Source organism: Dunckerocampus dactyliophorus, chromosome 8, assembly GCF_027744805.1.
Source record: "Dunckerocampus dactyliophorus isolate RoL2022-P2 chromosome 8, RoL_Ddac_1.1, whole genome shotgun sequence".
NCBI classification, from domain to species: domain Eukaryota; kingdom Metazoa; phylum Chordata; class Actinopteri; order Syngnathiformes; family Syngnathidae; genus Dunckerocampus; species Dunckerocampus dactyliophorus.
The window spans coordinates 9,891,783-9,914,943 of NC_072826.1; the positions used below are offsets into that span (position 1 = coordinate 9,891,783).

General features: G+C 42.8%; 1 protein-coding gene across 5 annotated transcripts in view; it reads left to right on the top strand.

Moving 5' to 3' along the window:
* LOC129186128 (calmodulin-binding transcription activator 1-like) overlaps window positions 1-23,161 on the top strand; it is a 69,327-nt gene that overhangs the window by 40,487 nt on the left and 5,679 nt on the right. For 3 of the 5 annotated variants that reach the window (XM_054784049.1, XM_054784047.1, XM_054784051.1), the window contains exons 5-18: window positions 139-274; window positions 1,735-1,806; window positions 3,548-3,701; window positions 4,728-6,586; window positions 8,513-8,639; window positions 10,781-10,915; window positions 16,150-16,298; window positions 18,761-18,945; window positions 19,018-19,096; window positions 19,185-19,452; window positions 20,009-20,517; window positions 21,161-21,309; window positions 22,858-22,919; window positions 22,989-23,104. In XM_054784049.1, the coding sequence (XP_054640024.1) occupies window positions 139-274; window positions 1,735-1,806; window positions 3,548-3,701; window positions 4,728-6,586; window positions 8,513-8,639; window positions 10,781-10,915; window positions 16,150-16,298; window positions 18,761-18,945; window positions 19,018-19,096; window positions 19,185-19,452; window positions 20,009-20,517; window positions 21,161-21,309; window positions 22,858-22,919; window positions 22,989-23,104 (4,000 nt within the window). Of the gene's footprint in view, window positions 1-138; window positions 275-1,734; window positions 1,807-3,547; window positions 3,702-4,727; window positions 6,587-8,512; window positions 8,640-10,780; window positions 10,916-16,149; window positions 16,299-18,760; window positions 18,946-19,017; window positions 19,097-19,184; window positions 19,453-20,008; window positions 20,518-21,160; window positions 21,310-22,857; window positions 23,105-23,161 lie in introns of all 5 variants that reach the window. The other 2 variants (XM_054784048.1, XM_054784050.1) reach the window with 2 other exon arrangements.

Here is a 23,161-nt window from a genome sequence, read left to right on the forward strand (position 1 = left end):
CATTGAGCGTTGAAAAGCTGACAGTAACAAAGACGTCACCACTTTTGTACCAATATTCATTCTCTTCTGTCCTCTAAACTAATCCTCACTGTGTGCCTCTGTCCTTCCGTGGAACACTTTGTTCTTGTTTCCGAACAGGCCTCAAAATGGCTCCATGATCCTCTACAACCGCAAGAAGGTGAAGTACAGGAAAGATGGATACTGCTGGAAGAAAAGGAAAGACGGGAAGACCACCCGAGAGGATCACATGAAACTTAAAGTCCAGGGTGTAGAGGTGAGAGGCTGCCATGAAGAAGAAACAAGTCTGTGATCTCTTTTTTTGCTGAGTTTGGCTTCGCTGCCAATCCAATCCGTAATGTTAGTCGCTCCTTCACTCCATGTAGACACACACGTGTAGTTCAAGCGTGCACAAAAAAACACACGCTGGCACTACAGGGCTGAGAGCTATATACCTGCGACCGTGTGTGTGTGTGTGTGTGTGTGTTGCCCTCCAACCTTTCCACCCCCTCCCTGCTCCTCCTCTTGCCCCTGTCTCCCTCCCCTCTCTCTCTCTTTCTGAAGGATAAGAGTGTGTTTGGCCTGCAGCCAGGAATGATGTCAATGCCTTCTTCAGCAGAACGGAGAGCGGTATCGATCCAGTCTCAAGGCAGCGTCTGTTCGTGCGTGGCCCAATGTGTGTGTGTGCGCGCGCGCGTGTTTGAGTCACATCAGCCAGCTCAAAAATTGATTATTCAGCAGGAATATACGGAGAGGTGAGAGGAGTGAGCATGCATGTGTCAGAAGGAGAAAGACGGAGGGAGATTGGAAAACCAAGGAGAGACAGTGAGGTAGCACATGGATGTGTATTGAAGGCTCACTCATATATGAACAGCAGACATAGGCAAAGGGAATAATTGAGATCAAGTATTCCCATCTGCACCTCTATTATTTACAACCCCACACTCGCACTGACAATCATCTGACATGCATTTTTCTGCTGCCGTGCACAAACACACACACACATCCAAAGGCAAGTGTTTCTCTCCCTGATAGTTGCTCAGTAATTGTTTGTGTCACCTCTTCCCGGGACCCCTCAAGCAAGAATGCATTGTGTCGCACAGGGGGCAGGAATGGCAAAGCAATGGGAGAGGAGGAGGATAGCAAGAGGCAGGAAGCAGAAGAGGGAAAAACACGAGGCTGGATGGAGGGCCTCCTCATATCAGATGGAAATATATGGAAATGCACTTTGCCTTTGGCCAAACACACTTTAGATAGCTGGCGGGCTTCTTCTGAGAAGAGGCAAAATAGGAAAATGGGAAATGTGTATGAGACAGCAAACAGAACAGACTTTTGATGTTGCTATTATGTGTTCACCACTGTATACACAATTGTGTTTTTCAATGCAACAATATGTGTGATGACCTTGATAGAAGACCATTATATCCTACCACACGGAAGGGAATCCCACAGGCGCCAGTGCAGAGTCAAAGTATTGATGCTCTTGCCATACGTTATTAATGCTCTGGTGCCAAATATCGATATTTTTATTAGTCAACAACATCTGATGAAAGACCTTTTCAAAAATACAATGGTGTGTTTAGCCCCTAAATTAATACGACCTAAGTGCCTATAACCTGAGCTCTCCTTTGCTGTTCTCTCCTTTGCTGTCCTCGCCTCATCCTCTCCTTCTTGTGTCCTGCTCCCTCCATTTTCTTTTTTCTTGTTTCCCCCTGAAATTTCCTCTCCTCTCTCTAGTGTCTGTATGGCTGCTACGTCCACTCCTCCATCATCCCCACCTTCCACCGTAGATGCTATTGGCTGCTGCAGGTAAGCTACCCACCTCCCATTCCCTGCCTTGCCGTTTTTCACACATCTCTACACGAACAGAACAACATGTATGAGGGATAATATGTGTATGTATATATATTTATATATATACTGTATGTATATAAATATATATATATATAGAGAGAGAGAGAGAGAGAGAGAGAGAGAGAGAGAGTATGCTGTATTGTGGTGATAGTTGTTTATTAGCTGTTTACAGGCTTGTCGGTTTGGTTTCACAAAGATTTCTTCATCAAGCATGTTATGTTAAGATTTGATTCACAATTGTACACCAAAGTAAGCTAGCAGAAACTGTGTAGTATATTGTTAATTTTACGCACCACATGTTTAATCTCTTAAATTGTCCATTACATTTTCAAAACAGCACACTAACCTCCAACATAAACCATTGATAAACATCCTCCTCTTCAAAAATTAATGAGGCAGCCTATACTAAAAAGTACTCTCACAAAGTCGGGTAATAATAAAACTGGACGGCGTGGCTGAGTTTATCGTCCCACTCACAGAATATATTTGGTATTATGTGAACATTCCTTGCTGACTCGTGAAAACTTTTCTTAGCTCGAAGTTGGCCAAGTAATCTTCACTCAGACTACCTATTGTGATCATCAAGGACTTAAGGCACAACTCTCCATGTGGTCCTCTTCAAGAAAACACCCTGGAGCTACATACGATACGCACTCACACACACACACATATAGATTTTAGCCTCATGCCCCCAGCTCATGTGAAAGACAAGCAGAAGACACACACACACACACACACACACACACCACATACACTATCTCTCCCTTGATTGGCCATGCAAGAATGGATCACCAGAACCTCATAATTTTCCAAAGCACATGTTGAATCTTAAACATTCTCTTCATTTCCAAGAAAATATTGAACGCCCACCGATGTTCATTTAAAATATGGAAATTCATACATATTTATGCATTCTTTGCCAATATGTCTTGCATAATTTGTCACATGAATTTTACAAGGACACTCTCGCCACATGCTTTAAATTGAATTTGCCCCCGATCAAATACATTTTATTTTTCGACGTGCTTGACTCTCATGTGACTCTATAAAACCGGGGGGGTGGGGGGTGGGGGGGGGGGGTACCATTTTCTGCTCTTTGCACATATATCACATCACATCAGTGAATATGATCATAAATGAGCCTGTCTGTGCTATTGCATTGCACAGTGTGGTGCTGTAGCAGCCCACTGTGCCATTTTCTTGTTCCACCTCAGCAGGCCCTCCCCCTCACCTGAGTCTGTCTACTGAATCTTTTATCAAGAAGAGCTTCTCTCTCTCTCTCAAATACACACCAAGCACACATACACACTTGTTGAATCATTCATGCGGTGTCAATTCTATAGGTTTTCTGGTGTGCTATAGCATGGGGAGCTCTACGCTGACCTGCACACGCTCATTCAGGCTCTATATTGCATACACACCAACACTCATGTGGACCTTTCCTCTGGCCCAGCAGGGTTGGGGGGGTGATGAGTGGGCTTGCGCTGTTAAATGTTTTATAAGCAGGTGAGAGAATCTTGTATGACACGCTATGTCCGACCTCCCTCCTGACCTCCACATACTCTCCTGCCTACCTGTCCATTTCCCCTCCTTCTGCAAATAGACTGTATCAATGTACTCTCTTGCTGATAGAGACATGATGAGCAACAAATAGATACCATGTTTAACCAATGAGATATGTGTTGGTGTGTTATAGAACCCGGACATTGTGCTGGTGCACTATCTGAATGTTCCGGCGGTGGACGATAGCGGGAAGCCGTGCGGCCCTGTTCTCTGCTCTATCAACACAGACAGGAAGGAGTGGGCCAAGTGGAGCAAGGAGGAGCTCATCGGACAACTCAAACCTATGTGTGAGTTATCTTTTCCACCCCTTCACCACTCACTGCCCTCCTACTCTTTTGTTCTTGTTGCTTCAGCCCTCACACTTGTCCTAAACCTGAGAACATGAGTCATACTGGGCCGAAAACCAAAGCCATCATAATTAAAAAGATGAAAACCCAATTATAGCCAAACTTCAGATATGAGACTTCAAAAACACTGGTCTAATAGATTCCAAAATTCAGTTGAGATAAGAGGTGACTGTAGCACTTCAGATAATATGGAAATGTGATTTTTAAAAAAAATGTTTTTTTTTTATTCATTTCAAAAGTTACTCTCATCAATATGAGAGTGTAGTAGTACATCTTCATTGTATCTTTCGACGAGGTTGTCTTTAGAGACCACTATAAAGGACAGAATGTGAGGTTTGGGAGGAGTTTTGATCATTCCAAAAGTCAGTGCCATGCTGCCACCTACAGGCAATTACACATTGCACCAAAGAAAAAGGGGAGAATGGAGGGACACAAGATAGAGGTGCCCGAAATATCCGGCATGCATTATTCATAAGTGAGCATCAGCGAGAGAAGATAACTTCAGTACACACACACACACACACACACACGGAATTACCTAATCACACTCATCTTTTGATGTGGTTTTGAAGGGCAAGAAAGGACAGCTGCCCAGAACTAAGTGGCTTGTTGACTTAAATAGTACTCATCTCTCTCTTCAAAGGATCACATCTCTCCAGCTGCAGCTTGAAGACACCACATTTAGAAATAAAATGTTTTATTGTGTTTGAACTTGCATGTTTTACAAATCAGACTTTTGGGCATTTTTATGTGAGTATTTTATAGGCTTGCGTCACTGATGTAGTCTATGGAGTTACGATTACCTTCAGTTTTGCATTCCTATCAAAGGAGGGCGCCAGCACACACTTGAGTTAATGCAACCAAATTATCTCACCAACACTATTAGGGAAATTAAACATACAAGTTGTTTGTTTTGCTTTTGTAGTTCATTTTTTAATGTAAATTATTGTATTCCACATCTGTCAGGTGCTGGAAGCAGCCTACACCAGAAATGTTCCAGTGTCAAGCAGCGCATCATCTCCTCCAAGCAGGAGTCAGGGGCAGCAGCAGGGGGTGGCACTACAGTGGTTGCCGGCATCGCAGCAGGCCAGCGATCTGAGGAAGCAGATGGCACAGAGGTCCAGAACAGTGATGTGTCAGAGGGCCAGACTGAGCCCAGTCCCGGAGGGCGCAGGAGCAGAGCAGGTGGAGGTGACAGGAGAAATGGCCGAATAACTAAGCCCTCCCTGCTCCCGCAGAGCAGCATGGAGGTGTCCTCCTCCACCTCCACTAACCAGGTGGAAGTCCCCGACACAACCCAGAGTTCCCCACTCTCAATCACCAGTGACATGGCTGACAGCCCAGCACTCGCCATTGGTGCTGCTGGCCTATCACAGAGCACTGCTGTGTTCATGTCTGAGGTCACCACGCTGACTGGGGATTCGGTTTACTCAGCTGGCCACACCCACCTGCTACCATCAACACATGAGAGTGCCACCGCTGGCATCCTGTTGGCTGTTGCCCCTGAGAACCAGAGGTTTGCATCATTTCCAGGCGGGGTCGGCTTAGGAGAGGGAGCAGAGCTGGTTCTTTCCAGCTCGTTAGACTCTGGTGGAGGAGTTAGCCTTCCTGAGACTGCCATGACGTTTGACCCTGACTGCTTCCTTAACAACCCCAAACAGGGCCAGACCTATGGAGGAGGTGGAGGAAAAAATGAGGGGTGTAACGGTAATGATGGGGGAATCCACTGTTCATCTAACGGATTTGTCTATAACCCAACCCTTGTCAACAACATCAAGAAGGAAGCCACACCACTGGAGCAACCACTAGCCCCTCAGAGTAGCTATGTAGGAGAGGGGACAGGCCTCAGCCCCAGCACCACCTTGGAGCAAATGGACTTCAGTGCTGTCATGTCATCGCCATGTGTCCCAAGTCTAACCCAGTCTGCTCACCACCCTTCGCCCAACCTCTTCCTCCAGGCCTCTGCACACACAAACCCGCCCTCCCAGCAGCAGACCAATGGCACTGAGGGAGTACAGGAATCAGATGAAGCCCGGTCTTACATAAGCCTGCAGAGAGACACCCCCATCACCAACGGAGATCCACACTCACACCTCCACCAAGCCAGCCAAGACCCACAGGCCCTTTGTGGAAGGAGTGAAAAAGGAGCATCAGTAGCCTCTTTCCCTCTGACAAGCCAGGACACTCATGTTGACCAGTCCAGCAGCGGGGTTCATCAGGAGGTCGGCACCAAAGCTGCTGAGAATGGAGGGGAGTTAATGCTCAAGTCTGGAGCTGCTCATGAAGCTTATGCGAGTGTGGACACTGAGCGCTACCTTCAACCTACAGATGACAATGGAGGGGGTGAGGAAGGGGGAGGGGGCTGTGGAGCTGGAGGAAGTGGTGAAAATGAAATTCTTTGTAACGGTGTAAGCTTGTCAGGAGCTGGAGGCTCAGTGGTGGCCAGTCCTCAGTCAATAGGTGCTGGTGCAAGCATTGAGAGGGCACTCTACAATTCCTCTCTCCCTCCACAAGGTGGAGGCGTATCAGCTACGGCAGCTGGAGCAGGAGCAGCCATCAGCCTGGAAGGTTTTGAGGCTTCATTTGGAAGCCAGTTCTCTGACCTCATCAATGATTTCATCTCAGTTGAGGGGTCTGGAGGTGGGGTAGGGGCGGCTGTCACTGGGGTTCTGATGCCTCAGGAGGGGGCGGTCGGGGAGGAGCAGGGCACAGGGGCAGGCCACCTGCAAGGCTCAGAAGTGGAGCAGGGAGCCTTGGGAATGCTCCAGGAGACCGGGAGGCTGTTTGGTGTGACAGACTACTCCCCAGAGTGGTCTTATCCAGAGGTTAGTAACAACATTAGTATCATTATTTATTCATCATTGTTGCCTAGAGTAAAAACAGCCTGACACATTATGTAAGATGGCTTGTACTGCTGTTAAAAAATGGAATTGTGCTCTGAAATGATTGTTGAGTTAATGAAATTTCAATATTACACTGATTCCTCTGGGTGGCTTAATTAAGTCATCCATTTATCACACAGAATAGTCAGTGAATCACATTGACGCTGCCTCTAGCTGCCCTTTCGTCATTTTCGGGACAATGCTGTCTGTATTTATTATTATTATATCATTTTTCTTAATGAATTTCAAGGCCGAACTTATCAAATGATTTTTGTATTTGACGAATGACTACACATCACTTATACCTCCTAATGTTTCTCAATTGAGCATTCTAATTACAAAATTAACAGATAACAAACGATACTTTCTTTGTTTGTACTGTGAACTGTCCACTGAGCAGTGGCCAAAGGTTTTGAAAATGACAAAAATACTAATTTTCACAAATTCTGCTGCCTCAGTTTTGATGATGGCAATTTGGAAGTACTCCAGAATGTTAAGAAGAGTGATACGATGAATGGCAATTAATGGTCCCTCTTTGTCATGAAAATGAGCCTAATCCCAAAAAGCCATTTCCACTGCATTTCAGACCTGCCACAAAAGGACCTGCTGACATCATGTTAATTATTCTCTGGTTAACATAAATTAGAGTGTTGACAAGGAACAAGGCCGGATCAATCATCCTGATTGAGTGAGAATAGCGGGCTGAAAGCGTTACAAGGAGGGTGGTGCTTGGTATCTTTGCTGTTCTTCTTCTATTCTGTTCAGTTACCTGCAAGGAATCATATGCAGTCGTCATTTTTGCACAAAAAGGGATTCATAAGCAAGGATATTGCTGCTGGTAAGATTGCAAATAAATCAACCATTTGTCAGCTCATTAAGAACTTCAAGGAGAGAGGTTCAATTATTATTGAGAAGAAGGCATCAGGGCACTCAAGAAAGTCCAGCAAGCGTCAGAACAGTCTCCGGATTGGGGCACCGCCAGTGCTGCGCTTGCTCAGGTATGGTAGCAGTCAGGTGTGAGTGCATCTGCTCTCACAGTGAAGCAAAGACTTTTGGAAAATGGCTTGTTGTCAAGAAGGCAGCAAAGAAGCCACTTCATCGGGGATAGACTGGTACAGTTATTGGACTCCTGAAGACTGGTGTAAAACCATTTTCTCTTATGAATCCCCTTTCTGATTGTTGGGGCATTTGAGAAGAAAAGGTGAGCGCTACCATCAGTCCTGTATCATGCCAACAGTGAAAGCATCCTGAAATCATTCATGACTGGGATTGCTTCTCAGCCAAAGGAGTGGGCTCACTCACAATTTTGCCTAAGAACACAGCCATGGATAAAGAATGGTACCAAAACATCCTCAAAGAACATCCTAGCATGATGGAGCACATTGCCATAAGGCAAAAATGATAACTAACTGGCTCGGGGAACAAAACATCAACATTTTGAGTACATTGCCGGGAAACTCCTCAAACCTTAATCCCTTTGAGAAGTCGCGGTCAATCTTCAAGAGGCAGGTGGACAAACAAAAACCTGCAAATTCGGACAAACTCCAAGCATTGATTATGCAAGAATAAATAAACTTAATGAAACTGTCAATAAAAGCCTTTGACACACATGAACTGCATGTATAGAAACATCTGACAAAATATCTGAACACACTGAAGAAGCAGACTTTGTGAAAACCAATACTTGTGTCATTCTTAAGACTTTTGTCTATGATTGTAATACCTATTTATATAAAATTCTAAACCCATGTAACATTTTATTGCATTTATTTGTTAACTTTGTTGCAACTTTCAGTTTACTTCACTGCTGCTTTCTGTGCTGAAGTCAGCACATCGACACATTCGACTAAACCGGTGTTTGTCCTACAGGGTGGTGTAAAGGTGCTCATCACAGGGCCTTGGTTAGAGTCAAGCAGCGAGTATAGCTGTTTGTTTGATCACATCAGCGTCCCCGCTGCCCTCATCCAGCCTGGTGTGCTACGGTGCTACTGTCCAGGTATCACATGTCACACTTTTTTATCAGCTGACCTGCACAACCTGAAGATGTCGGGGTATCCTCATTTTTTCACCTGTCTGTAAATGACAGTTCTGCTGCCGCCGACCCCCCAACCCCATGGCATGTGGTCAAAATGATCTGGTAGCATACATGTACAGTCGTCCCTCATTAATTGTGGTTAATTGGTTCCAGACCGATGTAAGTGAATTTCCGCAAAGTAAGATTCCCTATTTGTAAATTGAATATTTTTGTAGTTAGTGCATAGAAAACCTGTTTACAACCTTCTAAATGTGTTTTTTAACGTTATTAAAGCCCTCTAGACATGACATAACACCCCTGTTCGACATTTACACTGGAATTACCCAGTAAAGTAGACATAAAAAGAGAAAATAAGATGTCATAGACTCACACACACACACACACACACACACATCAGTGTTGGCGGGTCCGCTTTTTATAAGTTGCTTGCAAATTCCCAAGTTCCCTGTTATTTTGGGCTTGTTTTCAGAGAGCTCGTCGCTTGTTTCTTTCATGAGACCTGGCAACACTGACACACATACCCTTAGCCTACGGTTTGTTTCATTTGATACACTTACTACAGCTTATACTGTATAGTAATAATACTTATGTACTTGTATATTATAATTACACACACACACACAGTTCTTACACACAACCACTAACCTGTGAAAATAAAGTAACGTCTTCGATGATTATGATATTGCTATGTTAGATACCCAGGCGCTTGTCTTTGAATGTGAATACAGTATGTCTTCTGAATGCCTTATATTTGTATTTTAGTTCATTTAGCCATTTTTATGCTTGACAATGCTTAATTTAGTCCAAAAACATGTAAAATGTTCTTAAATATGCATATTTTTGACTAATAATAGGCCGTGGTCAATCGCGAAACAGCGAGGAACCATGATATATATATTTTTAGTACAATATTTAGGAAAAACAGTGAGGATAAGCGGCATCGAAAAGGAATGAATGAATGATAGCGTGAAGCCACGTAAGTCAAAGCACAAAGTGGCGAGGGACGACTGCAATAAATATATTCTCAACGATGTTATTATAATTAGACAAATGGTCAGTGATTTATGGGCAATTAATTGCTAAGCCCCACCCATGCCCCTTTTTGTTTGATGGCGATAATGTTTTTCAACCAATCTTGCTCAAATTTTACAGACATGTGCATGTCAGTCCCCTAAAGATGTGTATCAAATTTGGTGGTGATTCAGCTAAACACCCTCAAGTTGCAACTACAGGTCAATCTGACTTATGGAGTCAAACTTTGCTGTTTAATAACAGCGGCGCCTGCGGTGCATTTGTCAGAAAAATAATACCACAGGCAACACAGCAGGGGTGCCCAATTTTTCTTTTGTGTGTCGTTTAGGAGTAGAATACTGTGGTTAGCTTACACAAGCAAATACATACAGCCATGTGAAACAATAGAACATCTCATTATATCTCTATTTGTAGCCCAAATGTCACTCTCTTGTTGGGATATACAGTACAATATAATAGGAACATGTGACAAAGGTACGCAATCACCAACCCCTTCATTAAGTACACGTGTACAACGACCTATTACAAGATCTGTGGCAAACATTCTGCATTACAAAGACAACTGTGCTCACATTTGACACGGTCAGAGAGCTATTCTTTTTATAGCTTTATACTGTTGTGGTTTTGTAGGAATTTATCATAACATTCATAAAACTCTCAAGAGAATCCTTTTGTAGCTTTACGTCACTGCAAGCTGCAAATACATTTGTACGCATATCCAATAAAAAATAACACTTATCTGTCAGTGTCTGGGCATGAATGTAAGCAGCATTTTGAAAGCTTTTCAATCTCATTAGATTGTTGTGCAGCTGTGTCTCACACAGTAGCCAGTGAGTGCATGGTCAGCCATACAGTGAATGAATGCACTTCCTTCCTCTGCCTTTTGGGGTGGTGCTATAGCTGCATGAGTCACTTAATAAGGTCATTGAAGACTACACAGTCTCCTAAGAGTATGCACATCAAAAGTCAGTTTATTCATACAGACCTTGATAAAAAAAACAAACAGTACTATCCTCTAATAAGGTCAGTACCCACTATATACTAATTATTTCCCCTGTGCTTGTTTCCAGCCCATGACACAGGACTAGTCATGCTGCAGGTAGCTATGGGCGGAGAGGTCATCTCTTCATCTGTGGTGTTTGAATACAAGGCACGCGACCTTCCTGCCCTCCCTTCCTCTCAGCACGACTGGCTGTCTCTAGACGGTGAGACGGTTCATCTCTGTGTTGTGGCAACATAGAAGTGTACTTAAGGTTCCCACAAGGTGCTTGGGGTTCTTGAAAGTGCTTTAAATTTAAATTTAAATTGCATAGCATGATTATTTCTTACACTTTTCTTTTGTCCTGTCTAGCCATTAGTGCAGATAGTATTGTTGATCTAAATGTCCTTACGTGCTCAACAGATTTACTCTGCCGGGGAAAAGTGTGAGATACACTTCCCTTTTATACAGAATTTATTTGACTTGGATGTTTTGTTGTTATGCAAATTTGGAGCAGCCGGACCGGAGCAGGAGGGGATAGAGAAGAAGAGAAAAGAAAACAGAGAGGGGAGTGCGGTGATAAGAGAGGGGACAAAAAAAGAGAGAAACAAGGACAACAGAAACAACAACAACTGCGACAACAATAACAAAACAACAGAAACAAACAGGACTACATCAGCAAATGTCTGTGAAGGCTATAAAGACCATGACGGAAAGGACAAAATAGTATCAACAACCACAATGATAATACTGCATTGAAACTGACATCCTTATTAGTAGTAATAGTAGTAATGAAATTATTAACTATGATATCTTACACTTTTCAGATGGAGGAAAAAAACACATGCACAAGCGTATATATCGTAAATTCCGCACTATGAGCTACTACTTTTTTCACACGCTTTGAACCCTGAGGCTTAAGCAATTGTGCAGCAAATTTATGGCTAAAAGAACTAAAGTTCCCATGATGCTTAATAATAATAATAATGCATTTTATGTGTAAGCACCTTTCAAGGAACCCAAGGACACTGTACATAGAAACAGATAAAAGCAACACACAGCATAAAATAGAATAAAAGAAGACAAAATAAAATAGCATAGTAGATTATAGAGCGCAAGAGGTCCTGAAAAAGTGGGTTTAGATACAGAGGTCCGGTGGGATTGTGTTCCAGTGTTTTTGGAGCAGAGCGGCTGAAAGCTCTGTAACCCATGGTGCTGAGGCGAGCAGGGGGGACGGTGAAGTGGCTGGAGGAAGAGGATCTGAGGGAGCAGGAGGAGGTGGGAATGTTGAGGAGATCAGAGAGTTAGGATGGTGAGAGCTTGTAGATGGCCATGAAAGTATACAGATGGATTTTGAATTCTATTCTGGATTTGACGGGGAGCCAGAGGTGGTGCTGCAGGATGGGTGTGATGTAATGAAATTAAAGAGTTCTACTGCTACTGTAAATTCCGGACCATTTGAAGCTTAAGGAGGGATTTGTGAGGGAGACCGATGAGAAGAGAGTTACAATAATCAACACGGGAGGTGACCAGGGTATGGAAGAAGAATAGAATTAGTATGGGGGCTGAGGGAGGGACGTAGGCCATTGATACTGCATAGATGGAAATATGCAGACCGGATAATGTTATTGATGTGGGATTGGAGTGATAGCAAGCTATCAAGAATGACACTCATACTCTTAACCTGAGAGGCGGGGGAGACTGTGGTGTTGTCGATGTTGAGGGAGAAACTGTCAGCTTTGGATTGTGTGGATTTAGAACCAACAAAAAGGATTTTTGTTTTTTCACAGTTGAGTTTGATCAAATTTGACGAGATGCATGATTTGATTTCAGTTAAGCAGGTGGTGAGGGACGAGCGAGGGAGGATCGAATTTGGTTTGCTTGAAAGGTAGAGCTGGGTGTCATCCACGAAGCAATGAAAATGGGTTTTATATTTATGGAAGATATTGCAGAGAGGGAGGAGGTAGATGATGAAAAGGAGCGGATGATGATGGTAAGTAGGGCGGAATCCACTGCCATGAGGAGGTCATTGGTGATGTTGAGGAGGGTGGTTTCAGTGCTATGGTGAAGAAGGAACACCGACTGGAACTGCTTAAAGTGCATATTCAGGAAGTAGTGAATTGGACTAGTGAAGTGGACGCTAATATCACGCTTTGAAGTCTTATGCACCGGCCGTGTTTTGATCTGACAGTGAGTTTGATCAGGTGTAGAATTACTACAGCTTCTGCTTGGACTGCTTGGACCACGGCAGCTGTTGAAAAAAAGAATCTCACTCATCAGAGCTAACAAGTGACGCTGGGAACACCGAGTGTAGACAGGATTGCAAGGTTTATAGTGTGTCTTTTTGTGTAAATATACCATGTTACAACATGGCCACCTGTGGCTTATATTTATCCAAAAGAAATCCTCTTTAAATATGAAATTGAAATTTTATATTCATTTGTGTACAATAGTCTGAAATGTGCGGTAGATTTACAGCGTCTCACCAAAGTGACTACACCCCTCACATTTCAGCAAGCATTTGATATCTTTTCAAGGGACAATGTGGTAGGAATGAAACTTGGTTTGATTTTAGATTAGCCGTTAGCATACAGCTTGGAAAGCAGTATCGATGTACTATCATCTGAAAATGACTCAACACACAGACATTATTTTCTAAAGCTGGCAACACAAGTGAATACACCAAGGCTCAAATTGTGTCCAAAGTCAATATTTAGTCGTTATTTAGCACTGCCTTAATCCTCTTGGGCCTCACACATGCTCAATTGGGTCTGGAGGAGATATGCCAGTCCACTCCATCACCTTCACCTTCAGCTTCTTCAGCAAGGCACTTTCAGAACCTGGACTCTTTTAAAGCTCACCTGAAGACATTCCTTTTTTAAAAAAGTCTTCAGCTGATGTTGCTTTTTAACACTCTTTTAATTTGCAGTATTTTATTTTTATGTGCAAGTCTTTGTTTTTAAAGCCTTACTGTGAGAACTTGAGAACCTCCTACAAATAAAATCTATTATTATTATTATTATACCATGACACTATACCTCTTTGACTAGGCAAGACACAATTATCTTGCTACCTACATGTGCTGCCAGATGTTTAGACAATAATGGCTGTGTGTTGAATCATTCCTTTACTACTATACAAGCTGTACATTGACTTCCCTAAAATATTTCCAAGTTTCATTTCTGTGGTATTGTCCCTTGAGTAGATATAAATGGTTGCTGAAAATGTGAAGGGTGTCTCACTTTTGTGAGACTGTAGAACTAACTAATGTGATAATGTTATTTACCACGGCTGTCGCGGAGCTGGAAAAGCTTGGAAATTCTGTTTCTTTGGTCTTTATTTGAACCCTGTAAATTGTAAGCTGTCACGGCTGAGTGATGCTGAGCTCAAACTGTGCTGTCCTCCTGTTTTGGGGAGGTCCATCTCATCTCAAATGAGGCATGTCAGTTTGCATGTTGGTCAGAGTGACTAATATGTAGAGCATCCTCGTCTTAGTTAAATTACACTGAATTAAATTCAAACGAACTGAAAGGTTTTAGAAGTGCAAATTGATGGTCTGGGCTGTAATTCATGCAAAGTCTGTGTTGGCAACACACGTCTCCTGAGTGAGACGTACCCTGCTTCCATTGTGTGTGCGCCCCCGTCTGCGCGTTGCGCAATGCGGCAATGCGGCTGCACGGTCACAGCGTGCTGCATGCACAAGTGAAGGGCAACGACAAAGTAGCACAATCGCAGTACCCCCTTGACATCCAAAATGTTCACCACTGCCCGCCATTATTGCAATTTGGAAGCCAGTGGCAACACATTTACGCACAGAAGTTCACCAGGTACGCACGAACGCACCACAAACGGTGTGGGTAAACATAAAAGAGCATTTTTGAGCATAACTATGTTTATTCTCGGCGTCGTCACAATGTCTGCTCCAGTTTAGTTGGGGTGCAGTCTTCTTAAGCACCGATGACGACCAAAACCTCCTGCAGCTCCAAAGTCTGGCGCGCTGATTTGAAGCGCTGCCTCTCCCCTCCACACACTCAACGTGGACTCTCCCTCGCTCTGTCTCCCTCTCTCTCTCTCTCTCTCTCTCTGTTTTTGAGCGTATCAATGTGTGTGTTGCACACTTCAAACTAACGCGGTTGTGCAGAAACGGGAACAAAGAGACACTCGCTGTTTGGGTTCGTAGATGATTTAATTTAATTTTAAGAATTAATGGCTGGAACGTGCAATGTTTATCTTCCCATCCTGGGGCAAGTGGGGTGTTGCATGAGTTGTTTAGTCAGACGATGCTTTGGATAGATCTGATATGATTGCATCTTCATTTTTATTGTTAGGATATGGCAATAGGGAAAATGAAATTCCACAGGTAGACACGTTGTTTGCTTGCTAAATGTTTGAACTAAAAGACACCTCAGAGCTTGCTTCTCTTGGATGCAGACCTACAGAACAATAACAAAAACAACAAGCGCGGAGAGCCGAATGTGCCTCATGGAGCTTCTCGCACAACAACCTCCTTAGGACAAGCCTTTTTTACTTTATGGAGATTGCATGTACATTTTGTGTAGTTGGCCTGTGTGTGGTGTGTGTGTGTGTGTGTGTGTGTGTGTGCATGTATGTTCCTTTATGGAGAATCACTGGTGTTCCTCTGCATGTGACATAATATGCTAGAGAACACGTGTTTCAGATATAGGGAAAATTGCTTGCTTGAAAATTGATGCTGCTCAACTGTCCAGGGACGATAACAGTCTCATTAAAAGTATAACGATAACGATAAGTAGTTGTTTTATCTCCACAGTGTACACACGTGTTTAGTAATATTAAGCCTGTTGAATCATGCAATTGTCGAGAAAGTGATTGAAGGTGCAAAATAGTAAACAATAAGAGAATGATCATGAGAAAGATAGTCATTAATCCTCCAAAAACATTTACATTGATTTGTGGACAATATGTCTCAATGATAACAACCGTCCTGAAGTTCATATTAAATGTGTGACCTGTTATATTAGATTGTATTTTTTTAAACACTTACTGTGTGTTTCAGGCTTTTTGTTTACATCACTTGGCAAATCGGGTGGTACTTTTCATACGGTTAGTTAAAAATCTCTCCTTCTGATTGGCAGACAGGAATGTTGGAAGCCTGATCTTTGTCACTCACGTGGCTCCACCCCTTTTTTCTCAGACTGTGTCCTACAGAGGGGGGGGGGGGGGGGGGGGGGTAAAGGACCTGAGTGACATGATGTACACTGCAGCAAAACTGCAGCTGCGTGGGGATAAAGGGTCACCCCTTTAAAAAGCTCCAAAAATTGGTAGATGTGTGACTCTTATTTCACATCCGCTTGCCGTTGCTGGTCGTCCTTCCATTACAGTCAGCCAGTCTTCTCACTGTGCCTCTGTTGGATCGCCCAAAACGTAACTATTGATATAACACGCTCACAACACTTATTTATCTTGTTTTATTCTTTGTAGATACCCAGTTCAGGATGTCCATCTTGGAGCGTCTGGAGCAGATGGAACAGAGGATGGCCGATATAACCAATCAAAACCCCAGCTCAGAAACCATGGCAACCAAGAGTGGAGGGGTGGAAGGAGGGGGAGCCACTGAACAGCAGTCTCAAGTAAGGCTTAAAGGTGGCATTTTTATAAGTGTCATTTTTTTAAGCACTTATAAATAATAACTCAATAATCAATAAGGAATGTGAGGAGATATTTAGAACTACAATGGTGCTATAGATCACCAAGGCTATAAAAATATAAAAAACAAAATAAAAAAATATATTTATATACTGTACATCCAGGCGCAACAGCAGTTTAAACAAATCCACATAAAAGCACATTCATTGGCTGTCAATCACAAGACCTGGAAAAGCAGCATCACATCATTTGGAAAAGCAGCATGATTTGGTTGAACTCAGAAGCCTCCTTTTTCATTATAATGAGATATTAGACGTACATTTATGCCTATATTGTGTTTAAATTCAGCACTCGTCTACAAGAATATGAAGAAATATTTTACTTAATCTGCCAAATGTCTGCCATTGTATGAAATGAACAGCACATGTAAGCCCATCACTTAATTAAACATGTTGTGGTGTTTAATTACATGAGATTGACACACACAAACGCTGAAGACAGGATTTTGGAAAGTCTTCGCACAAAAGAGCCATCTTTAAAGACAATAACAATAATTTTTTTGCATGTTGAAAGGTCGAAAGCCATAGAAAAACAGAACCGCAGCACCCCTGTGACGGCCACACTCATGCAACGCCAGACTATGACACTACCACCTCCATGCTTGACTGTAGGCAAGACGCAGTCTGTACATTTACATGCACTAAAAAAATGCTTAAAGCTAGCATTTTAAAAGCCATGTAAACACCTTAGATTGTGTCTGGCTTTTTAAAAAATCAGGTTAACATACCTAAATGATGCGAATGCAAACCAGTTTCTTCTTGCATGATCAAACTTTCATCGGAGCGAGCTTTCTATGCACACAGCATTCTTTGGGGAGTGTGATGGCGCCGCTCTTAATGTTTACTAAAAAAAACTTTAAAAAAAACTAAAAAGATTAAATAAGCATATACTGGATTTTTAAGTACGCGGATACTATAAAAACTTACCTGTTTAACAAGTGTCAGAAAAAGAAACTTGCAATACGTGATAGGTCACCTGAACGCTTCCCGGTTGGCAGAGTAGAATCAGACAGGTTTATAACATCAAACTTCATTTTTGTATTCACAATTTTATTAAAAGAGACTAAAAATCATACATTTGTATTTTGTTTGTCAGTGCTAATTACACAACAACAAGAACAACAGTAAATTGTTAAAACATTAACAGTGTGTGAGAAAAACATTCACAACCAACGTCCTTAATCATTCTTTAGTATGATTTAGTATGATATGGTAAGAATGGAATGTCCATATATAACAATTTAGATGTCATTGACATGTAATCCAGCGTTTAAAAATAATTGACTACATAGCAAAAAGTTTGTATTTAAAAAGTTAAAGCAATCCGCCACAGTGGCGATTTTTTTTCTATGCCTCTGAGGAGCACCATAACCAGAAGAACCAAAGCAAATGTCATTTAAACACGCATTAAAACATTACCGACAACACAAAAGAGCTGTGGAAAGTTATATTATCCGTTAGACAAGTTGTTCTTAACTGCTTTGGCTGCGGGACCCACCATCGCCCCTCAATCACAAGCGGTGACCAAATGTCTGAACTTTAAACTTCTTAAATATCTTATATTTAAAGGGCCTGTTTGCCTGGGTCAACAGATCGAACTGAGCATGAAAACGTATCTGCAAGTCTTCATTGTGGGCGGAATTCTCCACACAACACAATGTGAGCTGGAGCGGTGGGACACTCGTCTCTTTACAGCACGCTCTCCTCCAGCAGATATAAAGGAAATCTTGCTGTGTTGAAGCTCACACACGATATCCATCCCCTCTTCAAACTCAGCCAAGTCTCTCATAAACATGGCACGCACCTCGTGGTGACCTAGCAAGCAAATAGCACAGACGTGAGGTGCATTCAGGGACATCGGGTCATTACAGAGTTTTTTGGCAAGACCATTGACCCACTGAAAACAGCAGTGGGTCACAACCCATCAGTTGACAATCACTGCGTTGGACCGACAGATTCTGAGGCACACAGCATTTGGCGAACAATCGCGGTAGATGAAGTGCATGTAAACTGAGACTTCACACATAGGTGTGAAAAATGGAGAAACCAAATCAGTTTGGTGATCCGACTATTTTACTGCATGGGAACCGTCAATTTTCGTGGTACTCAATTTGTTGCCTGTTTAGACAATGGCTGTGTGTTGAGTCATTTTCAGCTGATAGTAAATCTATACTGCAATACATGCTGTGCACTGACTACTCTAAAGTATATTGGAATTTCATTATTTTTTTAAAAGCTGTCAGCCTTGAGAAGATATGCTGTAATAAAAATGCTTGCTGCAATGTGAGGGGCGGCCTTTCTTTTGTGAGATATTGTAGGAATACAGAGTGATCTCCTTCAAAATATGATATATGCCACTTTCTTGACTGCGCCACTTTTTTCTCCAGACCTCTCCGGACCACAGTTCATTTGAGGGTCGAGTTGTGGTTGTGTGTGAGAAGATGATGTCCCAACCATGCTGGGCCTCCTCCAATCAGCTCGTCCACAGTAAGAACTCCAGAGGAATGACCTTACTCCATCTGGCCGCAGCTCAGGGCTACGCTGGGCTCATTCAGACTCTGATCCGCTGGCGGTGAGTGTCACGCATAAAATAGCCCACCATCCAAAGAGATGTTTCATTTCATGTGGTCGTTTTGCTCTGCAGAACCAAGCACGCTGACAGTATTGACCTTGAGCTGGAGGTGGATCCTCTTAATGTGGACCATTTCTCCTGCACACCACTGGTGCGTGATCAATATATCCTTAAGGGTTATGTTTTCTCTCCATGCCTGTGTGAGTGTAACAATGAATGTTTGCCATTGGTCTCCCCAGATGTGGGCTTGTGCTCTTGGTCATACTGATGCAGCACTGGTGCTTTACCAGTGGGACACAAGAGCTTTGGCTATTCCTGACTCTTTGGGACGCTTGCCACTCAATATTGCCAGATCTCGGGGCCACACGCGATTGGCTGAGCTCCTAGAGCAGCTACAACAGAGTCCTCAAGCTCAAAGCCAGCCTGCTGATATGTGGATGGACAGGTGGAGAGGAGGCTCTGAACTCGGTAGAATAAGCAACAGTCACTCTTCTAACCTCAACTCAGGTGAGAAAGCCTATGAATATAATTGTCAGTGCATGTCTGCCACTGTGCAAACTGAGAGACAGGCATTCACATCGATCATATTGTGTGTTATAAATGTTTGCTAATAGTAGCAGCATTGCTCAGCAGATGGGAAAACTCAAAAAACATGATGTTTGGCTTGTTTGAGACAAGTAAGCTACCACTTTTCTCAGCTCAGACAATCTGTTTGGAAGTATTAGATATTTTTTTACTGAAGGCGGGGTCTTGGACAATCATGCTTTGACAAACTCCTACCCATGTTGCCCTCAGCCTTTAGGGGCATACAGTGCTTGCATGGTCGGGCTATGATATTTTGTGATGAAAACAGTTAAAACATTTTGAATTAAAACTACAACTGTATGAAATGAGTTAAATATGTGCAGGGTGGTGCTTTCCCCCCGGTTTGCTGTCTTGTAATATATATTTTGTTTGCTTTTAAACTTAAAGTCTGATGGGCAAGTCTTATGTGCTGTAGAACTGACCGTTTATGTTTTATGTTCAATGGGATAGGAATATTCTTAGTTTTCTTTTCTTTCAGAGGTTAGAACGAGGACAGAGAGCCAGTCAAACAACCAGACCTGGAACCAGACAGGACCCAGAGCTTCACAGGCAACCCAGGGAGAGCAGGCGGGTCCACCCCCGGCTAAGAGACTCAAACCCACCCAGCAACAACTCTCTGACTCAACCTCCAGCAACCTAACCTCTGGCCCAAACCACCTCAGTCCAAACGATCACCTCTCCTCTCTCCCAAGCACCCAACAAACCCAACATCCCAACCTCAGCAATCGGAGCGCACTCCCCGCCAGCTTCAGTCCTGACTGTCCTCGGCTCCCCAGCAGCCCCCCCTTTTCCCACCTGCAGGCCAGGATAGGGGCTTCGGGAGGGGGCGCCCGGTGGAGTCTAAGACAGACTCTGGGGCAACGTAGCCTAGCCAGGAGGATTCTAGGGAAAGAGCGACTGGCTGTTCACCTGCGCCAAAGAGTGCTGACTGACAGAGGGGAGGAGACAGAGCTACTGACCTATCAGGATAACACAGAGGACTTGCAGGTATGCGGGAGTCTTCTGCTTCAAGTGCTCACATGCATGTTAATTGTGGAATAAACCCAAGGAGTAATGACAGAAGCAACAATGGGAAAAATGTAAATGATTAAATGTTGTCAACAAAATGTAGCTTAAACAAACAAAATGATTTCAATCTTGCTTAATGTTTTTGGTCCTAAAAGGGGCATCATACAACCAACATAAACATTATTACATTGTTTTTGCACATGCTCCAATGTCAATTTTAGTTGCAACACACTATCAACAGACATGTGCATGGAGACCCGTTGCACTGACATTGTTTTGTTTTGTCATCATTTTAAAGGGATTAGGTGTGCATAACTGTTCATAAAATACATTTTTAAAAATAAGATTTCCAGGTGCCTGTTTTATACTAATTACAGTAGTGCATTGATTTTCTTATAAAATCCCAAGTCCCAACACACGCTTAGTCCAAAGACAGGGGATGCGGTGCCAAAAATACTAAGTCCACCATTGAAGTGTGGACATAATGGCCTTCAGTGTTGTGATTTTGTCTGGTCACATATTTTGAAGCCTTGACAGTACAGAAAAAAATTGCACTGTTAAAAACACAAAATACAATACATGTGTGTGCGTGTGCATGCATGTGCACATGTGTGTGTTACAGGTGGACATTTCAATGCTGGCTGATCACATTATGGAGACATCCAATGGTCGACTTAAACAAGGGACTATGGAGACAGAAACAGACTCTGGAAGGCTGGGCCTCAGCAGGGATGTCAGATTGCTGTCTGGTTATCTTGCTGAAGTAGAAAGGTAAATTATATAATCTATATATACATACATATATATATATATATATATATATATATATATATATATATATATACATATATACATATGTGTGCGTGTGTGTGTGTGTGTGTGTGTGTATATATATATATGTATACTATATTATACTGTAGTAGGGATGTCCCGATCCACGTTTTTTGTTATAAGCCGGCATTTTTTGTTATAAGTAATGCTGAATTCACTTTTTTGTGTAATAAAAAAGTAAATTGACCAACAATATTGTTTGGCTTTTGTAACAAACCTCTGTGAGTCAGGTGCCTAATCCAATAAAAGTCCATCCAATAAAAGATCAAATTGGAAAAAATGGGTGTGCAAAATACTTTTAGGGTAGGACTAATCATTTCACATGGTCATAGATCAATTTGTGGTGTGATTTAGAATATATGAATTTTTTTTAACAACCTCTCTTTTGAATCCTATAAAATCTGTTTTATTTTTTCCCAAATTCCGTTTTAATTTTTTAGAATTCAGTTTTTTACCTTTTCCAATTATTTTACCAGCATAGTGTGTGGGCTATTTGGGTGTGTGCTATTTGGGTTAGTGAATAAAATCATTACATTTATTGATGCAATACATCTTTGGCCCATTTTGTCCAGTAATTCATAAATGGATGTAGCTTAGCTAACTTTTCTAATGGGATGTCAGCTTCAGCTACAAAATCTTCAACAAACTGCAATGCCCGTGCTTGTGATTAAGGAAGATGGAGTCACAGATGTAATTGACACCCTTATTTTGTTTACACAATCAGACAAATGTGGCAAAGAGCGCTCTTATTTTGAGGGGCCGAAATGTGTTGCGTGTGTTGTGAATGGCAATTGACGGTTGATACGTGCTGGGTGCAAGAATAAACGTGCCTCTCATGTTTTTTCACTCAGAATCTGCACATCGTCAGTGGGCATTGGAAAATGATCCTTACATTAAAGCAGTAAAACACAACACGGTGAAAATATACTCATCCAGTCTGAGTCGTGCACACACACAGATGCACCAGCTAAACTAAGCAAACCCTGCTAGCTTCCATTCACGATCCATAACAGAGGAGTTTCCAAGGTTTTTCTGCCGCCGTTTCGACATGTTTAGTAGTGTTCGTGCGGCCCCTATTATAAGCAACCAGTGATTAGAGCGGCATTTCCCGACACCATGACACAGCAGTCCAGGCACAGGGAGAGGGAACTACCGCTGTAGCTACGGAGCCAAATACCCAACGTCCAACGTGAAACTAACTTCACCACGGTACATGTCTACATGGTGGTGTTGTGTTTTCTTCTTCTTGCGGGTGGCGCGAGTCGAGTGGCAACCATGATGGAGTGTGGCTCAGAGTTACGAACGTGATACGACAACCGGATCGGCCCGATCTCGTGGAAAAAGCCGATATTATCCGATCTTCACAAATACAGAGGATCGGCAGCCGATCCCAATCCTGAAGATCGGATCGGGACATTCCAATACTGTAGTATACTGTAAAATGCAATAAGTTTTCACAACATATATTTTCTTTCTGCTGCTCTGCAGGTTCCTTAATGCCAAGCCCCAGACTCCCGGCCCGAAACCAACCTCTCACTCAGGGCCTGAGGGTGAGCAGAGTCATGAGGCTAAGCAAGCCCTGTCCTACCCCTTTGACTGCAACCCCTTCCTCTCTACAGCTATGAAAGGGGAACGCTTGAAAACGGACTCATCTTTTCTAGCCATGACAGAAGCAGAGCAGAGAGAGCTGTATGAGACCATCAGGAATGCTCTGCACTCCCTTAGAAAACACAAGGTATCCATTACATGACATATGGTCCATTCGTGCATAATATAATAATGCATCCTCTCA